The 23,439-nt window shown below is 42.8% G+C and overlaps 1 protein-coding gene across 1 annotated transcript in view; it reads left to right on the top strand.

Annotated features, from left to right (window-relative positions):
* Window positions 1-17,559, top strand: part of CLS (cardiolipin synthase) — a 42,355-nt gene extending 24,796 nt beyond the window's left edge. The window contains exons 2-8 of the mRNA XM_087389735.1: window positions 3,571-3,637; window positions 13,635-13,709; window positions 13,822-13,873; window positions 14,070-14,155; window positions 14,258-14,332; window positions 14,430-14,524; window positions 16,700-17,559. Of these exons, the coding sequence (XP_087245861.1) occupies window positions 3,571-3,637; window positions 13,635-13,709; window positions 13,822-13,873; window positions 14,070-14,155; window positions 14,258-14,332; window positions 14,430-14,524; window positions 16,700-16,793 (544 nt within the window). The 3' untranslated portion in view covers window positions 16,794-17,559. The remainder of the gene's footprint in view (window positions 1-3,570; window positions 3,638-13,634; window positions 13,710-13,821; window positions 13,874-14,069; window positions 14,156-14,257; window positions 14,333-14,429; window positions 14,525-16,699) is intronic.
* The last annotated feature ends 5,880 nt before the right edge of the window (window positions 17,560-23,439 follow it).

Raw genomic sequence — 23,439 nt, 5'->3', positions numbered from 1 at the left:
ATAAAAGGGCCTTTGGCAGGCCCTTTTGGGCTGCTGCCTTTGCCCGTTCCTGCGCCTTTTGCAGGCCCATGTGCTGCTGCTCCAGGTCCCCCATGCAGGTGCCTACCTGTGTTCCTTTGCCAGCCCCATGTGCTGCTCTCTGAAGGTGCCTTTTTCCAACCTGTACATGCCTGCCTTGCTGCTCCTCTGCCAGGCTGTTGTGCTGCCCACATGGCAGCCCATGTGGTGACCATGTGGCAGCCCTTTCATCCATCTTTTCTTTGCTGTGAGGCAGCTCCCTCCCTCTCTCTTTTGTTATCTGATCCCTGCCCTCATGGCAACCATCATGTTGCCCATGTGACCATCTCTCAAATCCTAGGTCTCCCCTGCCCGCCCCCCCCATGCTCTCCTCATATGGGGGCTTATAGATGGGGAGGTGACCTTTCCAACACCTCCTCTCCCCGACACTTCTCGGTCCAATGCTAGCACGTCTATGATGATGCTCTAGTAACTCCTTGGTTGTAGTCCTCTGGAACGTTTCGATGTCGAAATCTTTTCCTGGCTTTTCATCGAGTGGCTCCTGCTCCACCAGGTCTAGTTCCACTTCCGCGCACCGTCCCGGTACACAAGTCCATCTCTGGTAGCACCTCTTGGCACCACCACCTTGAGTCACGTTCCTGCCTTCGAACTCGAGCAATCCAGCCGCCACAATCTTCCGGGTGTCCCCCTCATAATGAGTGAACAACCTGGAGTCTTCTAGGCACCATGCTCTGATACCATGTTAGAAATCGACCAACAGAGGGTACGCACAGCGGAAGACTGATAGAATAACCAAGGACCTCAAACAGTGTGGTGTGGTGTGTGAAATCACAAACTTCTTAACTTAAGAGCATCAGATAGATATGCAGACTCATCAATAGACAATGAACCAGCAAGATATAGAAACCACAAAACAATATATTTGTGTCCAAATCTATGGACACAATACAAAAGAGATAGATCAAGAGTCCTACCAATGTTGTGGTCCTCTGATCTTACCCAAGGTCCTCCTATCTGTTGGCTATCTCCAGACTTGAGCTTGTGTGCTCCACCTTGAGCGTCTGTAGACTTTCCGTCCAGAATGATCCTCTCCACCTTGCAGCCTATAGATTACCCTAGGTGCAACGCTTCAAGCTCCATCTGCAGCTTCTCTAGGTCTCTTGGTTCTTCAAAGTATAGGCTCCAAGATGGGTAGAAGATTGCTCATGCTGCTTGTGTGAAGGCTGCTCCAGAGAATGGCGAATGAGGGCCTGGAGGCCCTCCTTTTATAGGCCCCTAATAGACCCGACCAGCCTGGCCAAATCTGGCTGACCAGACTGGCTGACCTGGTCTGCAAAAGACCGAATGGGTTGGCTGGTCCAACCAGCCCTATAAAAGGGCCTTTGGCAGGCCCTTTTGGGCTGCTCTCTTTCCCCGTTCCTGCGCCTCTTTGCAGGCCCATGTGCTGCTGCTCCAGGTCCCCCATGCAGGCGCCTTTTGGCCTTGCTCATGCTGCTACCTATGTTCCTCTGCCAGCCCCATGTGCTGCTCTCTGAAGGTGCCTTTTCCAACCTGTACACGCTGCCTTGCTGCTCCTCTGCCAAGCTGTTGTGCTGCCCACATGGCAGCCCATGTGCTGCCCATGTTGCAGCCGTTTTAGCCATCTTTTCTTTGCTGTGAGGTGCTGCCCATGTGGCAGCCCCCTCCCTCTCTCTTTCATTCTTTGATCTGTGCCCTCATGGCAGCCATCATGTTGCCCATGTGACCATCTCTCAGATCCTAGGTCCACCTCCCAATGCTCTCCTCATATGGGGGCTTAATGATGGGGAGGTGACCTTTCCAACAGAAGTGCCCTGGCGAGGATGGATTGACAGCGTCCTTTTTTAGGTGTTTTTAGGAGTACCTTCACACCCCCCTCCGCCTAGCGTTCCAGGAGATTTTTGATTTGGCTCCCTCTCGCCATCTCTGAGTTGTGGTGGATTCGTTTGATTCCGAAGGGGGGTGATAAGACAGATTTGCGATATTGGAGACCGATCACTCTTTTAGACACCACATACAAGATCTTGGCCAAGATCTTAAGTTAAGTGGTGGCTTCATCTAGTGGATATCATTCATGACACACAGTCAGGGTTCGTTCAAGGTTGACAACATTCCGGGCAATATCTTCACTTTCTTGGGGGCACTGGATTGGGCCCAGGAGGAGTCTCAGCCTCTCGCCGTCCTCTTGGATTTTGAGAAGGCTTATGACAGGGTGGAGTGGTCTTCCTTGGAGGGCATCATGCAAAGATTGGGCTTTTCAAATAGATGGATTAGAGTGTCGGCTGGAGACATACAGTTGTCGAACGTTCCTACGGAGGGTAACTTAGCAGATCTTTTCACAAAGGCTCTACCGTGACCCAAGTTTGAAACTTTTCGGCAAGCTTTACACGTGGTACCATATGTCATGTGATTTTGATCACTTTGTATGATCATAGGTTGCTATATCCATCATGGATGAACATGTGCAACCATTATTCAGCTTTCAGGTATACCTAAGATTTATCCAGGATAGTTCAATCATACCATGCAGGGGGGTTTTGTTGCCACTTAGCCCTTGTAGGCTAGTTATGATTTCTAGTCCACTTGGGACACTAGCCGTAGTTCACTTAGGACACTTAGTCATAACTTGAGTTTGAGCCTATATAGGCCACCTTTTGTACTTTCTCATTATCCATTTGCAAGTACACTTCGGTTCCTTCAGCTTGTTGTCTCCTCCTCCCACTCCAACTTCCTTCCATTGCTCCGTGCATCCAACAATATTTTGATTATAAATTTTTATTTATCTCCATTGTCATTCATGCATGGAGATATTGGCATGCAAGTAGCCACATGTGACATGGTTACGATTCATATTGTCTTTTTGTGTTGCAATAGTGTTGAAAAAGACATATTAGAGTTCGGTAATGACATGGGCCATTTCTTTTGTGCAATTGCTAAAGAAAGAGACAACAGGGCGTTTGCTTTTAGTTAGTTAGGATCTTGAACCCCTCATTGTAGAACCTAGCTCCCCACATCCTCTCACAAGATTGCACCTAGATCTAGCTGAAAGGATATGGAGCTTTCGTGCAGACATGCAAAAAAGAAGAATAAACAAAGTAAGTTTTCTAGAGTCTAGACTCCAAAGGCCAATTTCTATAATTATTAAACATAACATATTGAGTTCCACTACAATGCTTGAGGAGAATTTAAATGGCATAAAATTTTCTAGAGGATTTTGAAAACTTTTAAAACGCACCTTAATCTCTCTGTCAAAACCATGGATATGTTTTAGGTTTACAAGAACATTATGTTTTAAATAAAAGTTTGATCATCACCTTGAAGGCAGTGTGGGTGATAAAGCTTTGCAAAATAAAAATGAGATCTTTTAAGTTTAATAAAAATTTTAAATGCCATATGGTGATTTCCATTCTATTCTTCTTATCTTCTTCTATTAGTCTTAGTGAGAGCAATGGTTTGTCAAGTGCGGTTCTGTTTTGTTCAGGCTAGCTTTTCCTGGTAATTGAGATGTTTATGTTTTTCCGTTTCTGGTAACAGGCTGATTTTGCAAGGTCTGTCACAGCAGGCACTAATTGGATTGGTATTTGCGGGTGCAAGCGATTGGGTGAGTATGTGTTAAATTCTACTTTGAATAATCTTTTTTCCTAATATATATGAAAGTTTATATATATCACGGCCTCATACATTCATTTATTTGGGAGAATCTGGTATCGCCACATGGGAAAACAAGTGGTCTGTTTTCAAGTTTTTATTATTCAGTCCATACTCACACCAAATTTTATGTCTACCTGCCAGTTTTGAAATGTCACGAGGTTTCTTTTCAATAATAATCAAAAGTTATGGATCCTATATTTTACCTATTTAATCTCCATTGCATTCACTCTTCCCATGAACTTACCAAATTCGGCATGTGTAAGGTACAAAAACCTTTCCTTTGCTTTTGAGGCTGGTCATGGCGAGTTTCATCCAACTCTTCATGATATATTTTCAAGAGCTAAGCAATGTCCAAGTTGAGTTGCTAATTGTTTGCTAGGCTCCAGTCAATAAATGGCATTTATGCCTTGAGAAGCTTGCTCAAAAGCGTGAGAGTCAAGCATTGAGGCCTTTGGAACTAGCCATTTTTAAGATGGCAAATCTACCAAACTTGCTTTTCATCGAACTTATTATTTCATCTTTCGCCCCCCTATATAACAAAACCTGTAAATGAAAACTTACTGCATGCTTGCATGCATGCACATCCACACACACTTATTTTGTGAAAAGCGCGCGCGTGATCGCGCACGCGCTCACACACACACATACATACATACATGTGCACGTGTGCACATATGTACATATTTGCATAAATGTGTATGTGTGGGGGGGGGGGGGGGGGGTGTGGGTGTGGAGAGAGAGAGAGAAAGAAAGGAAGAAAGAAAGATATATTAACGTCCGTGGAAGGCTTGCGGGCTTATGGGACAAGGTACTAAGTACACCAAGAAGGATGATCTCATACAAGCCTCAGCGGGCTGGAGCAAAGGGCGCACTAAGGTCCCTGCTGAGTGCTAAGACTGCTAAACTGTTAAACTGAAAAACTGATAAATTGATAAACTGATAAACTGATAACTCTACAGAGCTCAATAGCTCGAGCAAAATCAGATATAACCCAAAAGACTAGCAACTATCTGAGAGCTGTAGCATGCTAAGAGATGAGACTCAGGCTCAGAAGCCAAAGCCCGGCATCATGGTGGCTCGTCTGTGAGCGGCAAAAATGTCTCGGATCTGCATCTGTCGTGCTGTGGTGGCGGATGGGGACGTGGTCTCCTCGATCTCTGAACCCGTTGGGCTATGTTCATAGTGACCCCTCGCCTTGGGCGGTCTCTGTTGAGGAAAGATGTGATAGGACGGACCTCAATAGAGTGTGCTCTGGTTACTCTCTGTGCTGCAGGTGGTCTCTGCATCCCTCTCTCAGTAATCCAGGCTGCCTGCATGTCATATATCTCCTCCACCTCCATCCTGCTGTGTCCTGGAGATGACTCAAATGCATAGAAGTCTGTGACGTGTCACTGTGCTCTATCAACCTCTCTGTCTTGTGGCCTGATCGCCTCCAATTGCTCTCTAATCTGTCGTAGTAGGGTCTCCCTGTGTTGGCGCATCTCAAGTAGATATAGGCCAGTGCAGACCTGGTTCTGGAAGTGGATTAATCGTGAGAGTGGACTGAAACCGCTCCCCTCTTGGTAGAGGCAATAGTATCGTCCCTCTATCTCATAATAGGCTTGGCAGGCACATAGGAAATGCTCCTCTGTCTCAGTCGCTCCTAGTGTGCAAAGCATACATATCGGTTGCTCCTTGGGTATGCCTGTTGCTCTCCCCGTCTCGATCCTCAACTAATGAGATGAAACGCGCATCTACCCAATGACAATCCTCAGTGTGTGTGAGACTCCTCTGTCCTCGAGATACCGGGGTCTGATGATGAATCCCTCCTCCGATAGAACTGGGACTTGGTGGGGAGCTCTTGGTCCCCCCCCAAGTCCAAGACGTATGGAACTGAAGGAGATCTAACTGTATGATAGGGTTGATCTCATCTTGAGGGATCGACTCAGAGGGTGCGTCCATGTTGTACTGAAAATGGGGGAGCCTGTCCATGTGGATAACGTGCCTGGTAAACCATGTGGATATCGATGCATACCATGTTTCCGCTCCACTCTCTGCTAGTCGTCTATATGACTCCAAGGACAATCTCGGTAATCTCCATCAAGGCAAGTCCCAGACTCTATGAATGAAAGTCAGTCATGGCGAACTCTGCCTATACTATCTCATGTGGAACTGAGGGCTTACTCCGAATCATCTTGGACCCCATAGTCACCTGTAGCCGCTCAAATTTCCTCCACTCGGTCTTCGGAAAGTCACATCCCCAGAAGGGTGTTGCATATCGCACTAGTGTGTCGAAGAGCTAGCTCTTTGTTGGTGAGTCCTGAAAGTGTGCCTAGAAGCAGAGAGAGAGAGAGAGAGAGAGAGAGAGAGAGAGAGAGATGTATTACTGTTTCGGGAGGCCTCACGGGCCTATGAGACAAAGTACAATATTAGAGTAACTCATACTCGTACAAGCCACTATGGGCTGAGGCAAAGGGCTCACTAAGACCCTTTGTTGAGCACTATACTAAACTAAGCTCAAAGCTAGAACTACAACAACTTCAGAGGTCTTTTTGAACGTCAACTAGTTGATTCAATGCATCGTCATGATCATCGATTCTTTCTGGTTGTCAATATCAGACAACTTTGTCTCTCTCTCTTGTCTCTCTCATTCCTTCAATCTCACACACATTAGGGCCCAAGCTGCTAGGTACTTTATTTCACATATGGAAGATTTACAGAGAGTACAAGATCTGCAGCTCGAAGCTGATTTAACGTGAGGAATCAGAAATACTTGGGAGATCAGCTCCCCTCTCTTGGCAAGTGCCATGTGTCATTTTCCTAGGGAACACTAATTACATACCAAATAGATTGGCAGCTGTGGAGGCTTCCAAGGCTTGGGTCACATGCTGATGTAGATTTCTCTTGGTAAGCATCCTTAGCCCCTTAAAAGTAGGGCACTTTGACCCTTCTTAAGACTAGCAGCAATTTAATGGAGCACACCACCGTGAGCATATTAACCGCCGTTAGCTTTTTGCATGCAAAATATTTTCTAGAGTAGTCTTAGTCTCTATGTGTGTCCCCACCAAGCAAACCAAAGGGCACACCAAACATTAATTCTCTGGTTTACCGAGGTCAACCCTCTTTGACTATAATTAAGGGGCTTTGACTAAAATCAAGGCACCTTAATTGTAACCAAGCCTCTCCAACCAAGGTTGGAATATCTTGGTTGACTAAAGTCAATCCTCTTGGCCTAAACCAAGCCTTTTGACCGAAGTCAAGTGTAATTGACCGAAGGCAATGCTTTGACCACTTAGAAGAACTCTTTCACCCTAAGAAAAACTAAATGAAGAACTCTTTAATTATGATCAAAGAAATGGTCAACTGTGTATTTTACTTGGAATATTGACAGCTTGATAACATTCCCTCGTCTTCTAATCGGTTGACCTCAATTGAAAAGCCTCTTTGTAAGTACCCAAAACTTGTGGATAATTAGACAACATGTCTTCAAATGCCGAATGATTTTTAAACTTTACAAGGTATCCATAAAATGCCTTGTCTTGAGGTCCCTTGCGTACCGCATTGTACACAATCTGCTCTGCTGGCTGAAGGATCTCCTCTAGCTCATCCACTTCTGGTGGATCTTCCATTATATGTTTTGTAGGCGCTGGCCCTTGATATTTCTTCAGAAGACTCACGTGAAAAAAATAATGAATCTTCCTATGCTCTGGCAACTGCAATCTGTGTGCCACCTCATTGATTTCATCTATGACCCGGAAAGGGCCATAGTACTTGGTAGACAGGTTGGCATACACTTTCTCTTTGCCCTTAAGATTGCAGAGCTTGGCTTTCTCAAATTTTAAAAGTACCCAATCACCTCTTTTGAGGTCTAGTTTCCTTCTATGCTTATCTATAGCTTTCTTTTGTTTCTCTTGAGACCTCTCTATTGCTGTTTGCACTTGGCTAAATGCCGTCAAGAGGTCTCTGACATACCATTCAGCTGCAAATATCTAGTCTTTGGTCCTCAGGATTGGTGGTAGAATCACCTTTTAGCAACGTAGCATTTCAAAAGATCTAGCATTGTGAATTTACTACTTCACTTTGACCATCTGTGTGGGGATGAAAAGAAGAAGAAAAATTCAGATTCATTCCCATATTATCAAATAAGGCTCTCCAGAATAGGCTAATCATTCTGGGGTCGCTGTCACTAACAATGGACTTAGGCATACTGTGTGTGAAGAACCAGCCTTCTCAAGAATGCAAATGTGTGCAATGCATGCAAAACTTGAATGCCGATTGGCCCTCCAATGGGGAAGAGCGCCCTCGTGAGAGTACTTGTTTCTATTTCGACCTACATGCAAGGTGGGAGAGAGAGAGATGGCGGATGAATGCAAGGTGAATGAAGAAAGCAACGTGAGATTCACAATGAAAAGGTGATACCCTTTCATTAATGTCCCTTGAGATCACTCAAGCTCCATCTTCCCATTTACACCTACCCTTAGCCTATCATCTATGACCCATGCATCTACCATTCAATGCACCTTAATGCATCCTTTCCTTGCTATTGCCCCCGGGACCTAGACATGTGTGCGCACATTTTAATTAATAGAACAAGTATCACATGTCCAAAATCGATGCCGTCTGAAGTAGTGTCTCCAGTTCGACTAGTCCTATCTACTGAGATGATCCACCGCCATAACAAATCGGTCAGGAACACTATGGCAAGGTGTTCTTGGTGCTCTTCTTCAGACTTGGAAAAGACTATGATGTCATTGAAGAAGGTACCAGTGAAATGCTTGTAAGGACGAAATTTAGGATCATCATTCGATTAAAGGTAGCAGGGGCATTCTGAATATTCATACAGACCTAAAGTAGCGCGGAATGCTATCTTGTGCAACTCTTGTGGTTGTACGCGGACTTCATCATACCACTTTCAAATCTATTCTGCTAAATACCAAAGCTCCACTGAGCTGGTCCAGCAAATCATCTATTCGTGGAATAGGGAATCTATTTTTAATAGTCATTTTGTTTAGTGCGCGATAATGAACGAATACGGAAGGAACCATCCTTTTGCCCTAGAAGTACAGGAGAACAGAAAGGAGAGAAGCTGGGCTGAATTAACTCTTTGGACAACAAGTCTTGGACTTGAGTCATAATCTCTTCTCTTTGAGTGGCACAACCCTGTAAGGCAGTCTATTGGGTGGTTCATTGCTGAGATCTATCCGATGATCCTTTGGTCTCTCAGGGGTTAGCTCCCCTGGCAAGGCATCTGAAAAGCAATCTTTAAACTTACAGGAAACTGAAAATTTTCTTCATTAGCAATCATTCATTTCAGCATGCACTTACAAATCTTTTTCTTTAATGAAAACCATGTACGCTGAAACATCATATTTCATTGCTTTTCTAGCAAAAACATCGATAGTCTCCCTCTGTTCGTAGTAGTGATCCGTTGCATTTTTTCCCTATGTACAAAATCTAAAACTCTTTCAAGAAGAGACAACTTCACACCCCTATGGTGAAACCAAGGCATCCCAAGAGCTACATCGTGATGCTTGAGAGGGGAAATGAAGAAGTCTTCCTAATCCACATAACTCTGTGTTGGAGATATCATAGCCAAAGAGTGTGTGAGATGTGTTGTACTAGGAGATCTAGTAGTGTTTCGATGTGTGAGTACTTATCGGATAGGCACTTGGTGCTAGTATGTGTGTGTGTAGCCTATAAAGGCTTGTACTTCACTTGTCTCATTTGATGATGATGATGATGAATGAATGAAAGCCTTCCATGGTGTCTAGATTTGAGTATCACTTCTTCTCTCCCTGGCCTCTCTCTCTCGCTCTCTCTCACCATGTTTCTAACATGGTATAAGAGCAGGTCAGTCCTGCCCTAACCCGCCCTACCACGTCATCAACTTCTCCAACCTAACCCTAACTCTGCTCAGCCACCTCATTTCTGCCTCATTTTGCTTCCTTCCTTCTGCTGTTTGCACCTGACTAGAGCTTCTCCATTACCTGCTTGAAGCCTTCTATTGCCGAATCTAGGGATTTCAGAGCTGTTGCTGTATAACCGCCTACAACAGAGGAGTCTCTGAGCTGTTCTCAGACTTCCAGCATAGATATATTGGCTGATTCTCTGTTTGGAGACCTGCTGCAGGACTTCGGTGTGCTTTGAACAGCCGATTTTCAGCTTGGTGACCTGGTACATCAATTCAGAGCTGTCTTGGTGAACCGACCTGCATATTTCGGACCTGCTCCAGCATTCCAAGCAGTCATAGCGCCCACAAGTGCTCCCTTTTTGGTTCAGCTCTGCATTTTGGAGCCTCTTCTTGTTGTGTTTTGATTCGCGTTCGCATTTGGAGCACCACCAGCTACCTATATCTGCCCTCTTGCATACGTGGAGTCTCCTATTGTGTTTTGAAGCCCTAGACCAGCCATTCATTTGCTGGTTATTCATTTCAGCTTGCAGCCCGCCTCCACGAAGCCATTTTTCACCATGACTTCCTTATTTGCTAGTTCCTTGCTCATAGAGAAGTTCAAGGGGAAAGGTTTTCCCACATGGAAAACCAAGATGCAGCTGCTCCTTATGCGTGAAGGAGTTTGGGATGTTGAGGACGACAAAGTTGATAAACTTGATCAGTAACAACACAAGTTATGGAAGCAGCAGAATGCAAAAGCCATTGCCCTCATTGGTCTTTGCTTGGCCGACTCTCTCATCCATGATGTGGATTTCGACTCAATTGCTAAGGAGATTTGGGATCGCCTATAGACGTTATTTGGTAATAAAGTACCAACTCCAAAGTCTTTTTGAAGCTCAAGTTCTATGATTTGAAAATGGAAGAGAGTGATGAGTTGAGTTGTCACGGGGACATGGTGGTGATGGTGAAATGTCCAAATTAACTGTCACTGAATTTAGCCTAGGGTACCAAGCTAGGGGCCTTAGTTAATGCCCAAGAGGTACCTATGATTTCATGTGCAATGAGTGCAACTCCTAGTGCTATTAGAGTGGTTTTGATTTGTAAGGTCATTGGTTTGGTTCAGTGGGGTCATCTTTTAAAAATTGACCTCCTAGAGATCCTACAAACTGGGGTCGTCAGCTCCCAAGCATTAGGGTCATGGTGTGCCATCTGACCCCCCTAGGGGCATTAAATTCCCACGCCTCATTTTGCCATGTGTTTGTGTGTGGAGCTAGTGTGGCCTCTCTGCTTGCCTTGTGGCACCTAGGTGTCACCTCTGGAAGCTCTTGGAAGGCCCGGGAGCCCTTCCTTTCCTTTCCATGCTGTTTTGAGTCTTCACCCCTACCAGAAGTCCCTCATTCTGAAGATGGCGGATTTTTGCAGCCTCCCTCTTGCTGGCTGAAGTTGACTTTGGAGTTTTCTTCGCGATAGTTCTCCTCCCCTTGGTGTTCTCTGCTGCTGGCATGCTTCGTGGACTTGGACGCCTCCATTCTGGGCCATTTCTGGAGGTTCTCTCGACCTTCTTCACAACAAAAGTCTTCCTTTCTTGCATCTGAGCCCATATTCTTGGACGCCTCTCTTCTTGCTCCTGTCTGGTGCAAGGCGCACTGAAAATTGAGGTGCTGGTGGGCTGGAATCTCCACTCTGGTGGGCACAATCATGGCGGATCTGTTTCAGCTTGCTGAACCCTCTCTTTCTTGATCTTTTCTGGTGCTGGAAGTCACTCATAGGCAGCTCCCTCCTACCAGAGTCTGCTGTCGGCTATTCATCCTACTTTGGGGCTGTTCCGGGATGAAACATGCTCTTTCTGTTGGCTGGGTTCTTATCTTCTTCTTCTGCTCTATGTTACTGTCATTCTTGCTCAGTTTCTTGGCCCGGAAGAGGATTGGGGCACTGGTTGTGATACTCTCTTCCTGGGTGTGCAGTGGCAAGCCTTGGGCTTAGTAATGGCTTTGCTCTATGTGAATGCATTGGTGGGCATGCTGTTTGGTTGTGTGAGAGCTTATTTTTATACTATGGTCTACACCAACTGTTGGGCACTGATGACGTCAGTGGGGATGTCATAGTAGCTAGTCCCTGCTATGCATGATGGAGTTTATGGTTTTCAACCTTGTGACTATCATGAGATTGAAACTGCACTATGTTGTGTTTTTAGAGGATGAGTTTGGGAATGTTCTTGGATTCATCTAGGTATATGCTGTTTGGTTGTTCTACTTGTGTTATGCATGGCTATTGAAGGGAACCAAGAGAATAGCACTAGGAGTTGATCACTGGTACAGCCACGGGTTGGCATTGTACTGGATTGCACCTGCGGGTGAGCTCTTGAAGGGAGTCCCTTGTATTTGAGCTAACCAGTAATTAAATAAATACGGCAAGGGGCGCCAAGTGTTGGGTCCAACAGGTGTCATTTTTCATGCTTTTGAGTAGGGGCATTCTAGCCTCCCTTGTCTTGAATGGTTCAGTGATGCTATGCTGTAAAGTTATATGCTCTAAGTTCTGTTCGTGGACAATGGCAATGGTTCAAGTTGGCTGTATTTGAGATTTGTGAGATAATAGAGTGACTTACACTGCCCTTTGTCGGTCAAAGGCCGGTTACATGAGTGATCATCTAGCAAGGTTTCAATCTCTTGTTCAACAACTCTCAAGTTTGAAAAGCACACCTGATGATAAAGATAAGATGGCTGTCCTTATGAAGAGTATGCATGGGATACCACGCTTTGAGCAAACTCTTGAAGTTCTACGCCTTGCCACTGCCAGGTTTGATGATATGGTGGCTCTACTCATTGAGAAGGACTGTTGTAACAAAGAAGCCATTCTTGCCTCTCTTGGTGATCAAGCATTTGCTTCCACAAGCAATATTATTTGCAAGTTTTGTAAGTGAAAAGGACATATTGAAGCCACTTGCTTCAAGAAGAAGGAACATGAATAAGAGAAGCACCATTGCAATCTTCTTGCTAAAGAACAGCTGAACCTGAAGAGTGCCCTGAGGAGATACATGCAGCCACAGTTGAGGTTCATGGCCTCTCTCTTGAGGATCCTTATGACTCGGATCCTTGGGCTTTGTAGGCCCTATATGCTATGTGTTTTTGTGTTGAGTCAATAAAGGTTCTCAGCCTTGAGTTGTCCCTGTGAAATGAATGTATTTGGAGTCAATAAGAGGTACTCTGCCCTGGGTTGTCCCCCAAAAACGATTGTATGGTTTTTTTACTTTGGTATGATGGTATTGACCACCTAGTTTAGAGTAAGGGGGGTGATGAGCTATGGTCTACCCTTCCGTCGATGCACTGTGTGTGGCTCCTGTGTCTTTGGCTGCATCTCTCCTCGTTGTCGTCTCATCTCACTAACCCATGTTTCCCTTATGTCATCTATCTCCTCTACTCTGCCATGTCTAGGGGTAAACTCGAGTGCATAGAAATCTATGATGTGTTGTAGAGCTCGATCCATCCTTGTCTTGCGCTGTATTGTCTCCTCTTGCTCTCTGATCTAACGCAATAAGGTCTCTCTATTTGGTCGCAACTCCATTAGATAGAGGCCAACTCAGACGTAGTCCTGAAAGTGAATTAACTGGAAGAGAGGCCCAAAATCATGTCCCTCCTAAAAGAGACAGTGATACTATCATTGTCATCGGATCTCATAGTAAATTGGGCAAGTACATAGGAAATGCTCCTTTGTCTCTATCGCTCCCAAAGTGCATAGTCTGCAGATTTGCTGCTCTCTAGGTTTACTTGTGGCTCTCCTTGCCTCGATCCTCAGTTGATTGGACAAGGCCCGTATCTGTCCGATGTCAATCCTGAGGGTGTGTGAGACTCACCTATCCTCCATAGGGTTTGTATTCACTCCATCATCTGATACTCTTAAGAAGTGGTCGCGGTAGAACCGGATCTTGGTGGGGAACTCTTGGTCCCTCCCCCCAAGTTTGTGACATATAGAGCTAGAGTAGGTCCTACCGTATGATACGGTTGAAGAGAGAGAGAGAGAGAGAGAGAGAGAGAGAGAGAGAGGTTATGCTGAATTTCACATTTTGATCTGGTGTGAGCAGCTAGATGGTTACATTGCTCGAAGGAAAGCTGTAGATTCCATTGTCGGTACTTACTTGGATCCTCTTGCTGACAAGGTAATAGAAAGAAGATGGCTGACGAAGTCGCGTGCTTGGCATAAGTCATAGTGGACTGTGGGTTACCTTTTCAAAGCTTTTACTCATACAGGATGTTTCAAACAATTTTCAGGTTCTGATTTGTTGCGTAACGTTGTCCATGGCACAGGCAGGTTATTTACACCGTAAGTTTAAGTTAGAATTTGTTACCTTTTTTTTCAATGTGCCTTCTTTGTTATTTACACCGTAAGTCCTTAGAGCATTCACCTTCCTTAACAGCAGGAATTATTCCGGCCATAAGAGAGACAAATTTAATCAGGCAATGGCAGCGAGAAAAATTTTAGTCCATAGTATGAGTGGGGAAAATTGTTGGGGTTGCAGCTGCATTAGTTGCTCTAGTTGTTTCAAGAGATGCTGCACTGATTGGAGGGACTTTTATCTATCGAGCATGGAGTTTGAGTTGGAAGGTATCTTTCTGTATTTGGAATTGATTCTTTATTATTTGTTTCCAACTGTGTGAGCAGACGGATTGTAAGTTCAAGTCCACTCATTTTTGCCTTTTGTTGCAGTGGACAAGTGTAAAGGATTTCTTCAACATTGCCGAAGGATCCATCCAAAAAGTCAAGCCAATTTTCATAAGCAAGGTTTTCTTCTTGAACCTCTGCTGCAATTCTTTGTAATTCTGTTAAAGCAAACAATCTCTAGCTTTATTTGTCTCACATGGTTTGCATCTTGAAACAGGTAAACACAGTGTTCCAGTTAGCTCTTGTTGGAACAGCACTTGTGCTGCCAGCCTTTGAGATTGAAGATACACATGCCCTTGTTCCTTTATTAAGGTATGCTCAGCCACATTTAGTTGACCATAGAGAATTTAGTGCTTTATACTAATGTAGAGAGAGAGAGAGAGAGAGAGAGAGAGAGAGATGATATGATATGATACGATTTGATTCTATTAAATTCCACGTGAGACCCTTCAGGAACTATGGGGTTGGGGATCACTATTAATAAATAGTGATCCCTTACATCCATTGAGATGTAAATACTGCAAAACTTTCTATGTAATGAGTACTTGTTGAGCTAACGTCTGTGCTAGCCATTGTACTCTGTTGCGATGTTCCAAAACTTCTTTAAGTAGCTCCCTAGTTTTGGGGCTGGCTGCTCCGTAGATTTTTCAAGCGATTTCTGCTGTCGCCATAATCTTCTCTGAGAGAGAGAAAGAAAGAAAGAAAGAAAGATGTATTAAAGTCCTCGGGAGGCCTCATGGGAAGATGGGACAAAGTACACCAAGAGCTGGTCACTCCGTAGTGTGGCGTCGTCTCTCTCCGCTGATCCACACTGCCTGTATGTAAGCTAGCTCCTCCTCCTCCACCCCATACTGTCGTGGAGTTGGGTCTACCTCAGCATCCTGCAGCGCGATCACCTCTTGCTGCTGTCTGATCTGTCGCAATAGTGCCTCTCTATATTGTCGTATCCCGATCAGATAGAACCCAATGCAGACCTGGTCGTGGAAGTGGATCAACCGTGAGAGTGGGCCAAAGCCATGCCCCTCCTAAAAGAGGCAGTGGTATCGTCCCCGGATCTCATAGTAGGTTGGGAAGACATATAAGAAATGCTCCTCTGTCCCGACCTCCCCCAACGTGCGTAACCTATTGATCCGCTGCCCTCTGGGTATACGTCCTGAACATATGCCACATAGCATAGATGTAAACCGTAAGAGGATCAACTGAAGAGATTGGTAATGTACTCTCAGTATTTTAAGTCAACAGATGCAGTCAAACATGTGGGTTGACAAAGGTGCGTGCATACTTGTGCTTCAATCTCAACTTTCATCCTCAAAATGGTGTTTAAACCCTCTTTATGATGCAATCTGCTGCAATCATAAGAAGCTGTCTGTTTCCATCGTCTTTTCCGCTTCAATATGCTCCAATCACCCTCAAAATGTGTTTTCACTCTGTTTCTGCATCAATCTGCTTCAATCTGCTCCAATCATAAGGAGCCGGCTGTTTTCACTCTCTTTCTGCTTCAATCTGCTATGCCTTTCATTTCAACTTGCTATGGGATTCGGAGTTGTAGCTAAGGCACATCACTCTCATTTTTGTCCTAGAGTGGAACAGCCAGCAGAGGGAACATTTATGCAGCGTCTGCTATCAATAGAGAGGCTTTCTTTGTCACCATCCGCAAATATCCAATGTTGTCCTTTGCAGCTTCTCCAAAATTTGCATTTCCCCAGCATAATTTCGCACCTCTGCAGAGTTGGTGTTGCAGGTGTAAGGAAGGTGGAAATCAGCAGAGGTAGGGAAGGTGTAGGATAACAGAAAAGCTGAAAACATTATAGAAGAGAGAAGAGGTAAGAGTATGTTGGAGTGTATGAGTGACAGGGAAAAAGGGAGGGGGGGTGGGACTGAGGCAGGAGAGGGGAGCAATAAGCTCCAGTAGATTAGTGAGTCAAATCATTCGCTGCCTATAAATGAGTGGGGGCGAGGCTTACATTGTCCCCCCATTTCAAAAACGCCCACCATCACCTCCACAACTCCAAAAAGAAATATAAAAAAATAGCTCCTTTTAACCCTACTAACTTAGCCTGTTTTCCCCCTTCGGTACAAGAGATCCATCAGGAGGCATCTCAGATTTATAGGCTGTCACTTGGATCTGTTGCCCTCTTTGCACTTACGCACATGCCTCTGCTGTGGAAGCATCGTTGGGTAGAAGTGTATGTGGGTGTGTGGTGCGTTAATGTAACCAGGAGTTGGTGTAGAGTTCCATGGGTGTATATCACTTGGGTGGGTGCACATGGGCATTTGAAACTGTGTCATTTCTGTTTAAAATGGAAGATTTGGGGTGTGGCCAATTTCCTTTTGTTTGATTCATAAATATGGCAATTTGTGCTTTTTGTGTTGTTTGGCTGTCTTGAAAAGTGGAACCTTGTTCTGCAATGTGCACATATTGAAAGTTCGGTTGTTGAAGGTCAATGCATGGGGATTGTGGCTGAGTGATAATTGATGTCCATGCAGTTGGTTGGTGGCATTTACGACATGTGCTTCATGGATGGGCTATGGGTTAAAGCTCTTGCCAAAGCGGGCATCAAATACTAAAGTGATTCACTGAGAACATGAAGTCCAAAGAGATGCAGATGATTTGCTTATGATAAATTGATATTGGTAATTCCCAAAAAACTAGGGAACTGCAATCATCCCCCATAGAGAACGGGCAAGATTTTACATAGCAGGAGGGTTGTATGTATACATTACTTTGGAAAATGATAGTTTGCAAACCCTGACATGTAAATTGAAAAGAGTCTTAACTAGTGAGTGAGCTTCCGGTTCAATGATGAATTTTCGAGATTATGCAGTTTAACCTTTACTGCAAAAAAGTTTGTACCTGGTTTTTACTGCAGAGCTAGTTTGAGCTGACACAAGTTATCATTGGAAGGAGGTCTAAGCCTATGGATGGCGGTTTAAGCTCACTCGAGTAATTGCCATTTCAAACAGAGTGTTGAAGTAGAGCACTTCCTGGTGAACTTCTCTTTGGTTGATTTTATAACTCACTTGTGCAAAGGAGTAACTTCTTGGTGGAATCGCTATTGTAGAAGTCAAGAAGATCTTAAGGTAACCTACTCGTACATACTTAAATTGAAATGTGGACAGGCTGAAGAATCTCGATGATATTCTGCATTTGGGTGTAAACAAACAGCTGGATGGAGGTCTGTATATTTCAATGGTTGCAGCATTCGTCCCACTCCCACGCTCTCAATTTTGTTAATAATTCTCTTGCTTCCTTCTTGATAGGGAGTGTCCAATTATTGTTAATAAACTTCGTCAGGTTAGGAGATTCATGGATGACTTTTCCTAGATGTTCCAAACTTCAAACGTTTTATGTACAAAGATGCAAATATTTTTATTGGAGAAATTTGCCCTCCAGAGTTTTGTGAATTTAATTGTACAGCCAAGCGATTGGAGTTTCTTGGATCTTAGCATTATTCAATCTTCTTTAGGTTTAGAATTTGATATATATAGGATTGGAAAGTTGTCACTCCAGATTTAGCCATATCGAAGATGTTTGAGTCATCAATGTGTACATTCTCTCATGTTTGCACAAGAAAGAGTGCCTTTATCTCTCTGATTAGTAAAGTAATCCTATTACTTCTTAGAAAGAGCTATAATATAAGAAAAGTAATTTATGAAAATCTGCTATGTCCTACCTTGTAGTTGTTATATCTTTGGAATTAGCTTTGGGTATCTTTAGGATCTTTGAGTGTAGAATCATTTTCAAATTGGGGAGTTTAAAAGTCCCATCAATTGCTAGGTTTGTTCCATTTTTGGAGCTCCTATGTTTAAAAAAAAAAAAAAGTTTTTGTTTTTGTTTATGATTACTTTAAAATTGAAAAGAAAGAAAGAAATAACTACAATTAAAGGATAATGATAATCTTGTGTTTGTATTGGTTTTTCATGTGCTTTATTATGTGTGTTGGTTAATCTTTGTTTCGTTGTCTTAACATTAGTGTTTCTTTTGTTAGCATTGCCTTGCAAGCAGTGCTCTTCTTACACTTTTCTTATAAAGTGTCCCTCCAGTTATTTTAGGCAATTTTACACTTTCTATAGTGAGTGACATCTCTCTCTCTCTCTCTCTCTTCCCCCTTCCCAAATCAACTCGTTCCTCTCTCTCTCTCTCTCTCTCTCTCTCTCTCTCTCTCTCCCCCTCCCCCTTTCCCAAATCAATTCGTTCCTCTCTCTCTGTCTGTCTGTCTGTCTCTCTCTCCAAATCAACTCGTCCCTCTAAGGACAGTTCTCATGAGTACTTGTACTCCTTTGTTTTTAAATTTGAAACCTAATCTTTCTCTCTCTCTCTCTCTCTCTCTCTCTCTCTCTCTCTCTCTCAGCATTGGGTTTATTCAAGAGATTTTAAAATCTTTTGAAACCTAGATGTAGCTTATGCGTGGAAAATTTGGAATGCGAACTAGTGGAACTATTACGCGGTGGTCTTAAAACATTGGTAATTGTTGATATTAGTATCTAGATTGATCCTAAAATGGACAAAGTTGAAAATATGCAATTTGTGCATGTGAAAAGATCTTTTAATAAATCCAACATTATTTACAATTTTGAATCGACTATTTTTTCATGAACTTGCTTGCTATATGGCTCTTAATCATGCCAAAGGTCATTGCATTTCATAATATACAATATTAAATGCTCTAGTAATGTCTGCTAAAGTCCTGTTCTTTCTTTCAGCTCTTGCATTCTGTTGAGTATCTACATAAGTGAATTGCCTTCGAATGCCATCACTTTTGAAAAAATTCATGAATGTTGAAGATATGTATTCACCTCTTCTGCTTAATATCATGACTTTGATTTTTCTTCCCTTTCTGGTTTTTCTACCATGGCTTTAAATTCTTGAAATATGGAGAAGACTTCAAATTTCTCTTTCAGAAAATAGACCCAAAAATATCTTTGTAGTGATCGATGGAAGTCAAGTAGTAAAGTGAACCATTGATACTGTGGGTTTGGGCATAATCCCATACATATGTATATCAAATCTAAAATACCTCTAGCTCTAGAGATTCTTCTACTAAATTTGGTTTGCTTTTTTTTCAAAATTTTTAAGAAATTGTAGTTTCGAAATTTCAATTGCCATATTTTATTTTTTGAGCTATATTAAGCTTTTAAAATTGACATGTCCATATCTCTTGTGCCATACTATGAAAAGTGTCATCTGTTGCGGTTGAGTTGACCTGGCATGTAAATATGGTATTGAAGCTAACATTTTGAATAAGCGTCCTTCCTTGGCTACTTTTCCTCCTAGCTGATATCCTCTAGATTTGTCTCTGATCATGAATTCATGTATGAACAATTTTACCGGTACAAAAGGAGTGATGAAAGATGTACTCTGTCCGACAACTCATCAATAACATCTTGTCATTTGTCTAAATGACAAGATGTTATTGATGAGTTGTCGGACAGAGTACATCTTTCATCACTCCTTTTGTACCGGTGAAATTGTTCATAAGGACAATGCCTTTTTCTCGAATTGGACTTGTGTGTTATGTGTAGTGTAGATGATGTTCTTCTGTCCTTATTAGGGTTTTATCTCCATGAACCATTCTTGATGTTTTGTCATGTGAGATGAGGTACTGCTGTTGATGTACCAAGGATCATGATATGCTTGATCAACTTGATAACTGCATTCCTCTTTTGAATTGCAATCAATGTCAAGATACACTATTTCAGTCTTCTGCATATCCTTGCTTGCAAGATACATATTCTCAGGTTCATTGGCATAACGACTGACTTGAATGTCCACTGCGATGATTTCCTGTTCCGTGGAAACTCTCAATTGCTATTGGATTGACCTTCTTGGTTGTATTGCTTCTTGCAGCAGTAGTCTTTCATAGTGTCCAAACTTATTGCAGTAATTGCATTAAATGTTTGATAAGTTGGTGGATGCATTTCCTCGTCCTTGGAATCTTTTTCTATTGGAATGATTTCCTCTTGGATTCTAATGCTGACACTACTGTGGATGATGCTAATGCTGACTTACCTAATGATGATCAATTTGATGAAATGATCTACCTTTGCCTCTGCTTCTATCTGAAGCTATGAATGCTTGATCATTGGAATGAACTTTTCCTATGTGAAAGGCCTAAGTCCTGAGTTCTTCATCAAGTAACACTGACTATAATTCTTCCAATGTTGGAATTTGCCATTGGATGGTAACACTCTGGACTAGATTCTCATGTCCCTCTCCTAGTCCATTCAGGATGAGTTGAATCATTTTTGTGGGATTCATAGTCTCTCCTGCTGCTGCTGTTGCAAGTTGATTGTTGTAATCCTTGATTCTGAGTACGTGAGCATGACTTGTTTCACTCCATTATGAAAAATTTGGCTGATTTAGTTTCTAAGTGTGAGAATCCTAGAAGTGTTCTTAGACTCTTAAAGAGATGCGAACATATCCCATGCTTCTTTTGATGTCTTCACTGTGTTGAGCTATCCAAGCATGACATCTTGCACATCATGCTCGATCAAATGATATGCGTATTTTCTTATCCCATTCTTCTTGCTCTCGAGTAATGGTAGGATCTACAATAGGTGCAAACATTGGTGGTGCAGCTGTAGATCCCACTGCTTGTGCTATGGTAATGGTGGGAGTGGAGCTACTGTTGGTTGGATTATCCAATCGTTTAGGTGTAGACCCATCGATGTACTCCCATTTGTCTTAAAGTACAAGAATGGTCTCCATTCGGTATTTCCATGTGCCGTAGTTGGAGTTGTCTAGCTTAGTAGATGCCTCCAAATTGAGGTTGCTTGTTGTAGCATGGTGCAAGATAGTACTCAAAGTGCCTGTGAAAATCATTGTCTGAATCAATTGCAATACACTGTTTTTATCAAGTGCAATCTGAACTATCGGTGAAGATCGAACTGTAATATAAATATCCAATATATTACAAGGCTTGTGGCAAATGATATCGAGAATAGACAAGAGGATTAACAAGGCTTAAATGATGTGCACAATGCCAAAAATATCCAAATAGGCTTTACAATGGTGGCATGTGAGTATAAATGAACAAATGTGCAGGATGTCCACTAATGATCAATCACTCAATGCCTTTGAATACTCTGCTCACTGAACTGTGGAATGTCGGGTTTTAGGAAATGTGATGATGTGAAACCACATGTGAGCGAAGGGATTGACTCTGAGTGGGAACTAGTTAGGAATTTTTGGGCATTGCTTCAATTGGGTGCTTTGGATTTCTCTCCACTATGGATGATCTAATATACTCTGATCTAGATCTAGACCAACCTTGAACTGATGAAAAAAGCAGCAAATAATTCCTTTTCTTTATTTGTTTTAGGTGTTGGGTCAGATGCATCGATGTAGATGCTGATGTGCATGCAAGAAGTGGATTTGTTTTCGAGGCTCAAAAGTGATTGATACTTGCTTTAAAATGTGTGTATGATATGATGAGCGCATAGAGCACAAAAAATCATGTGTTTTTCCTTTTGGAACACCCTCAAATTCTTTTTGGATCAAGAGATACGGCTTGATCTAGGTAGAGGGGCAAACAAGGATGCAAATTATGATGTGGCACTCAGAGTCACAAGTAGGACTATGCTAGGCAAGAGGTGTGCCTCTAGGGCACTGATGACGTGTCAAGAGGGTGCACATGCAGTGTGCGCAGTGCAGTGTGCTTGCAGAGGGGTAACTGTGCCTGTAAATTAAAGAGGGAACTGTGCTTGTGTGAGGTCAATGCCATGTGGCAATGATGAGGTGGTGGGGTGACATGACATAGATGATGTGTCACTGTTGATTGGGCTGATGAAATGGCATTGGTACTGATGTGGCACTCAAAGGATGACATGGTACAAGATAAGGTTTGCTGACATGGCAGTGTGCCACATGATGGCAGATAACGTAGTGAAGTGTCAACGTGGATAAGAGTTACTGATGTGGTGCTCGATGAGAAGCATCTTTCCAATCAGTATTGAGCAGAAGCAATTGGCACTGCAAACTACCTACTTAATCGGCTTCCGACCAAACCAATTTAAGGTATGACATCTTATGAAGCATTCACTGGATACAAGCCACACATTGGGCATCTCTACATATTTGGTTGCATAGCATATGCCCACATACATGACGATCACCATAGAAAATTGGATGCAAAGTCATGCAAATGCATCATGGTTGGCTACAGCGAAGAAAGTAAAGCGTACAAGTTGTATGATCCCATCAACCAAAAGGTCATAGTATCTAGAAGAATAGGAATGGAAAACATCAAATGCACAGGAGATAGATACACCGATTACTCAAACACCTACAAAAAAGATTGATGAAGAAGAGCAAGATTGCCATAGACACCCCAAGAAGGACAAAAACTCAAATGGTCTACTAGGGAAAGCAGACCACTAGTCAGATTGACAAGTGCTTGAAAAGGCAAAGCAATTTAGGTTGAAACTACCAATTATGCTCTTATGACTACCATCATGGCTATAAAAGAGCCAGTGTACTTTGAAGATGTAGTAGACAAGCCACATTAGGAAAAAAGGGAGCTCATTTTGGCGCTTAAAGAGAAATTGATGATTTATTTATTTTTCTTTCCTCTAAAACAATAAAATATGACATAACCCCACTGACGTACGGTGTAGAATTTGGTATTTTTGATTTTGATATCATCAGTGCATCCGAAGCGAGCCAAAACCTCGTGAAAGACTTTAAAACGTCAAAAACGGGCCTCAGAGGCAAGGAAAATGCAAAAAAATCCAAAAAGCTACCTATACAAATGAAAGCGATTTGACAGGTTGGACCCAGTTCAAGCTGTCAAAACGCATTTTTCAGGCCTTTAGGGGGCCGTTTTTGGTGTTTCAAAAGTCTTTTCTGAGGTTTTGGCCTACTCTGGACACGTTGGTGATATCATAAATATCAAATTCTACACCGTATGCCAGATATAATAAGTTAGCCCAAGTGTCCTTATTGAATGCAAACTTAACCGCGTTTCTCTTTTTTCCCTTATGGGATTTCTTTTTTTCCTAATGGAATGGCAAACTGATATGGATGAAGAAATGGAAGCTTTGTACAAAAACAACACTTGGGAATCGTGCAACCTTTCACCAGGAAAGAAGGCCATAGCAAACAAATGGGTTTACAAAGTAAAGTACAATCCATATGGAAGCATTGAAAGATACAAAGAAAGATTAGTTGCAAAAGGATTTTCACAACGGTATGGTCAAGATTATGATGAGACTTAGGCTCTAGTAGC

The sequence above is a fragment of the Dipteris shenzhenensis genome, chromosome 18 (genome assembly GCF_047967505.1).
Source record: "Dipteris shenzhenensis isolate YYH24624 ecotype China chromosome 18, Dip_SZ_1.0, whole genome shotgun sequence".
Lineage (NCBI taxonomy): Eukaryota > Viridiplantae > Streptophyta > Polypodiopsida > Gleicheniales > Dipteridaceae > Dipteris > Dipteris shenzhenensis.
This window is presented reverse-complemented; position numbering and strand designations above follow the sequence as displayed.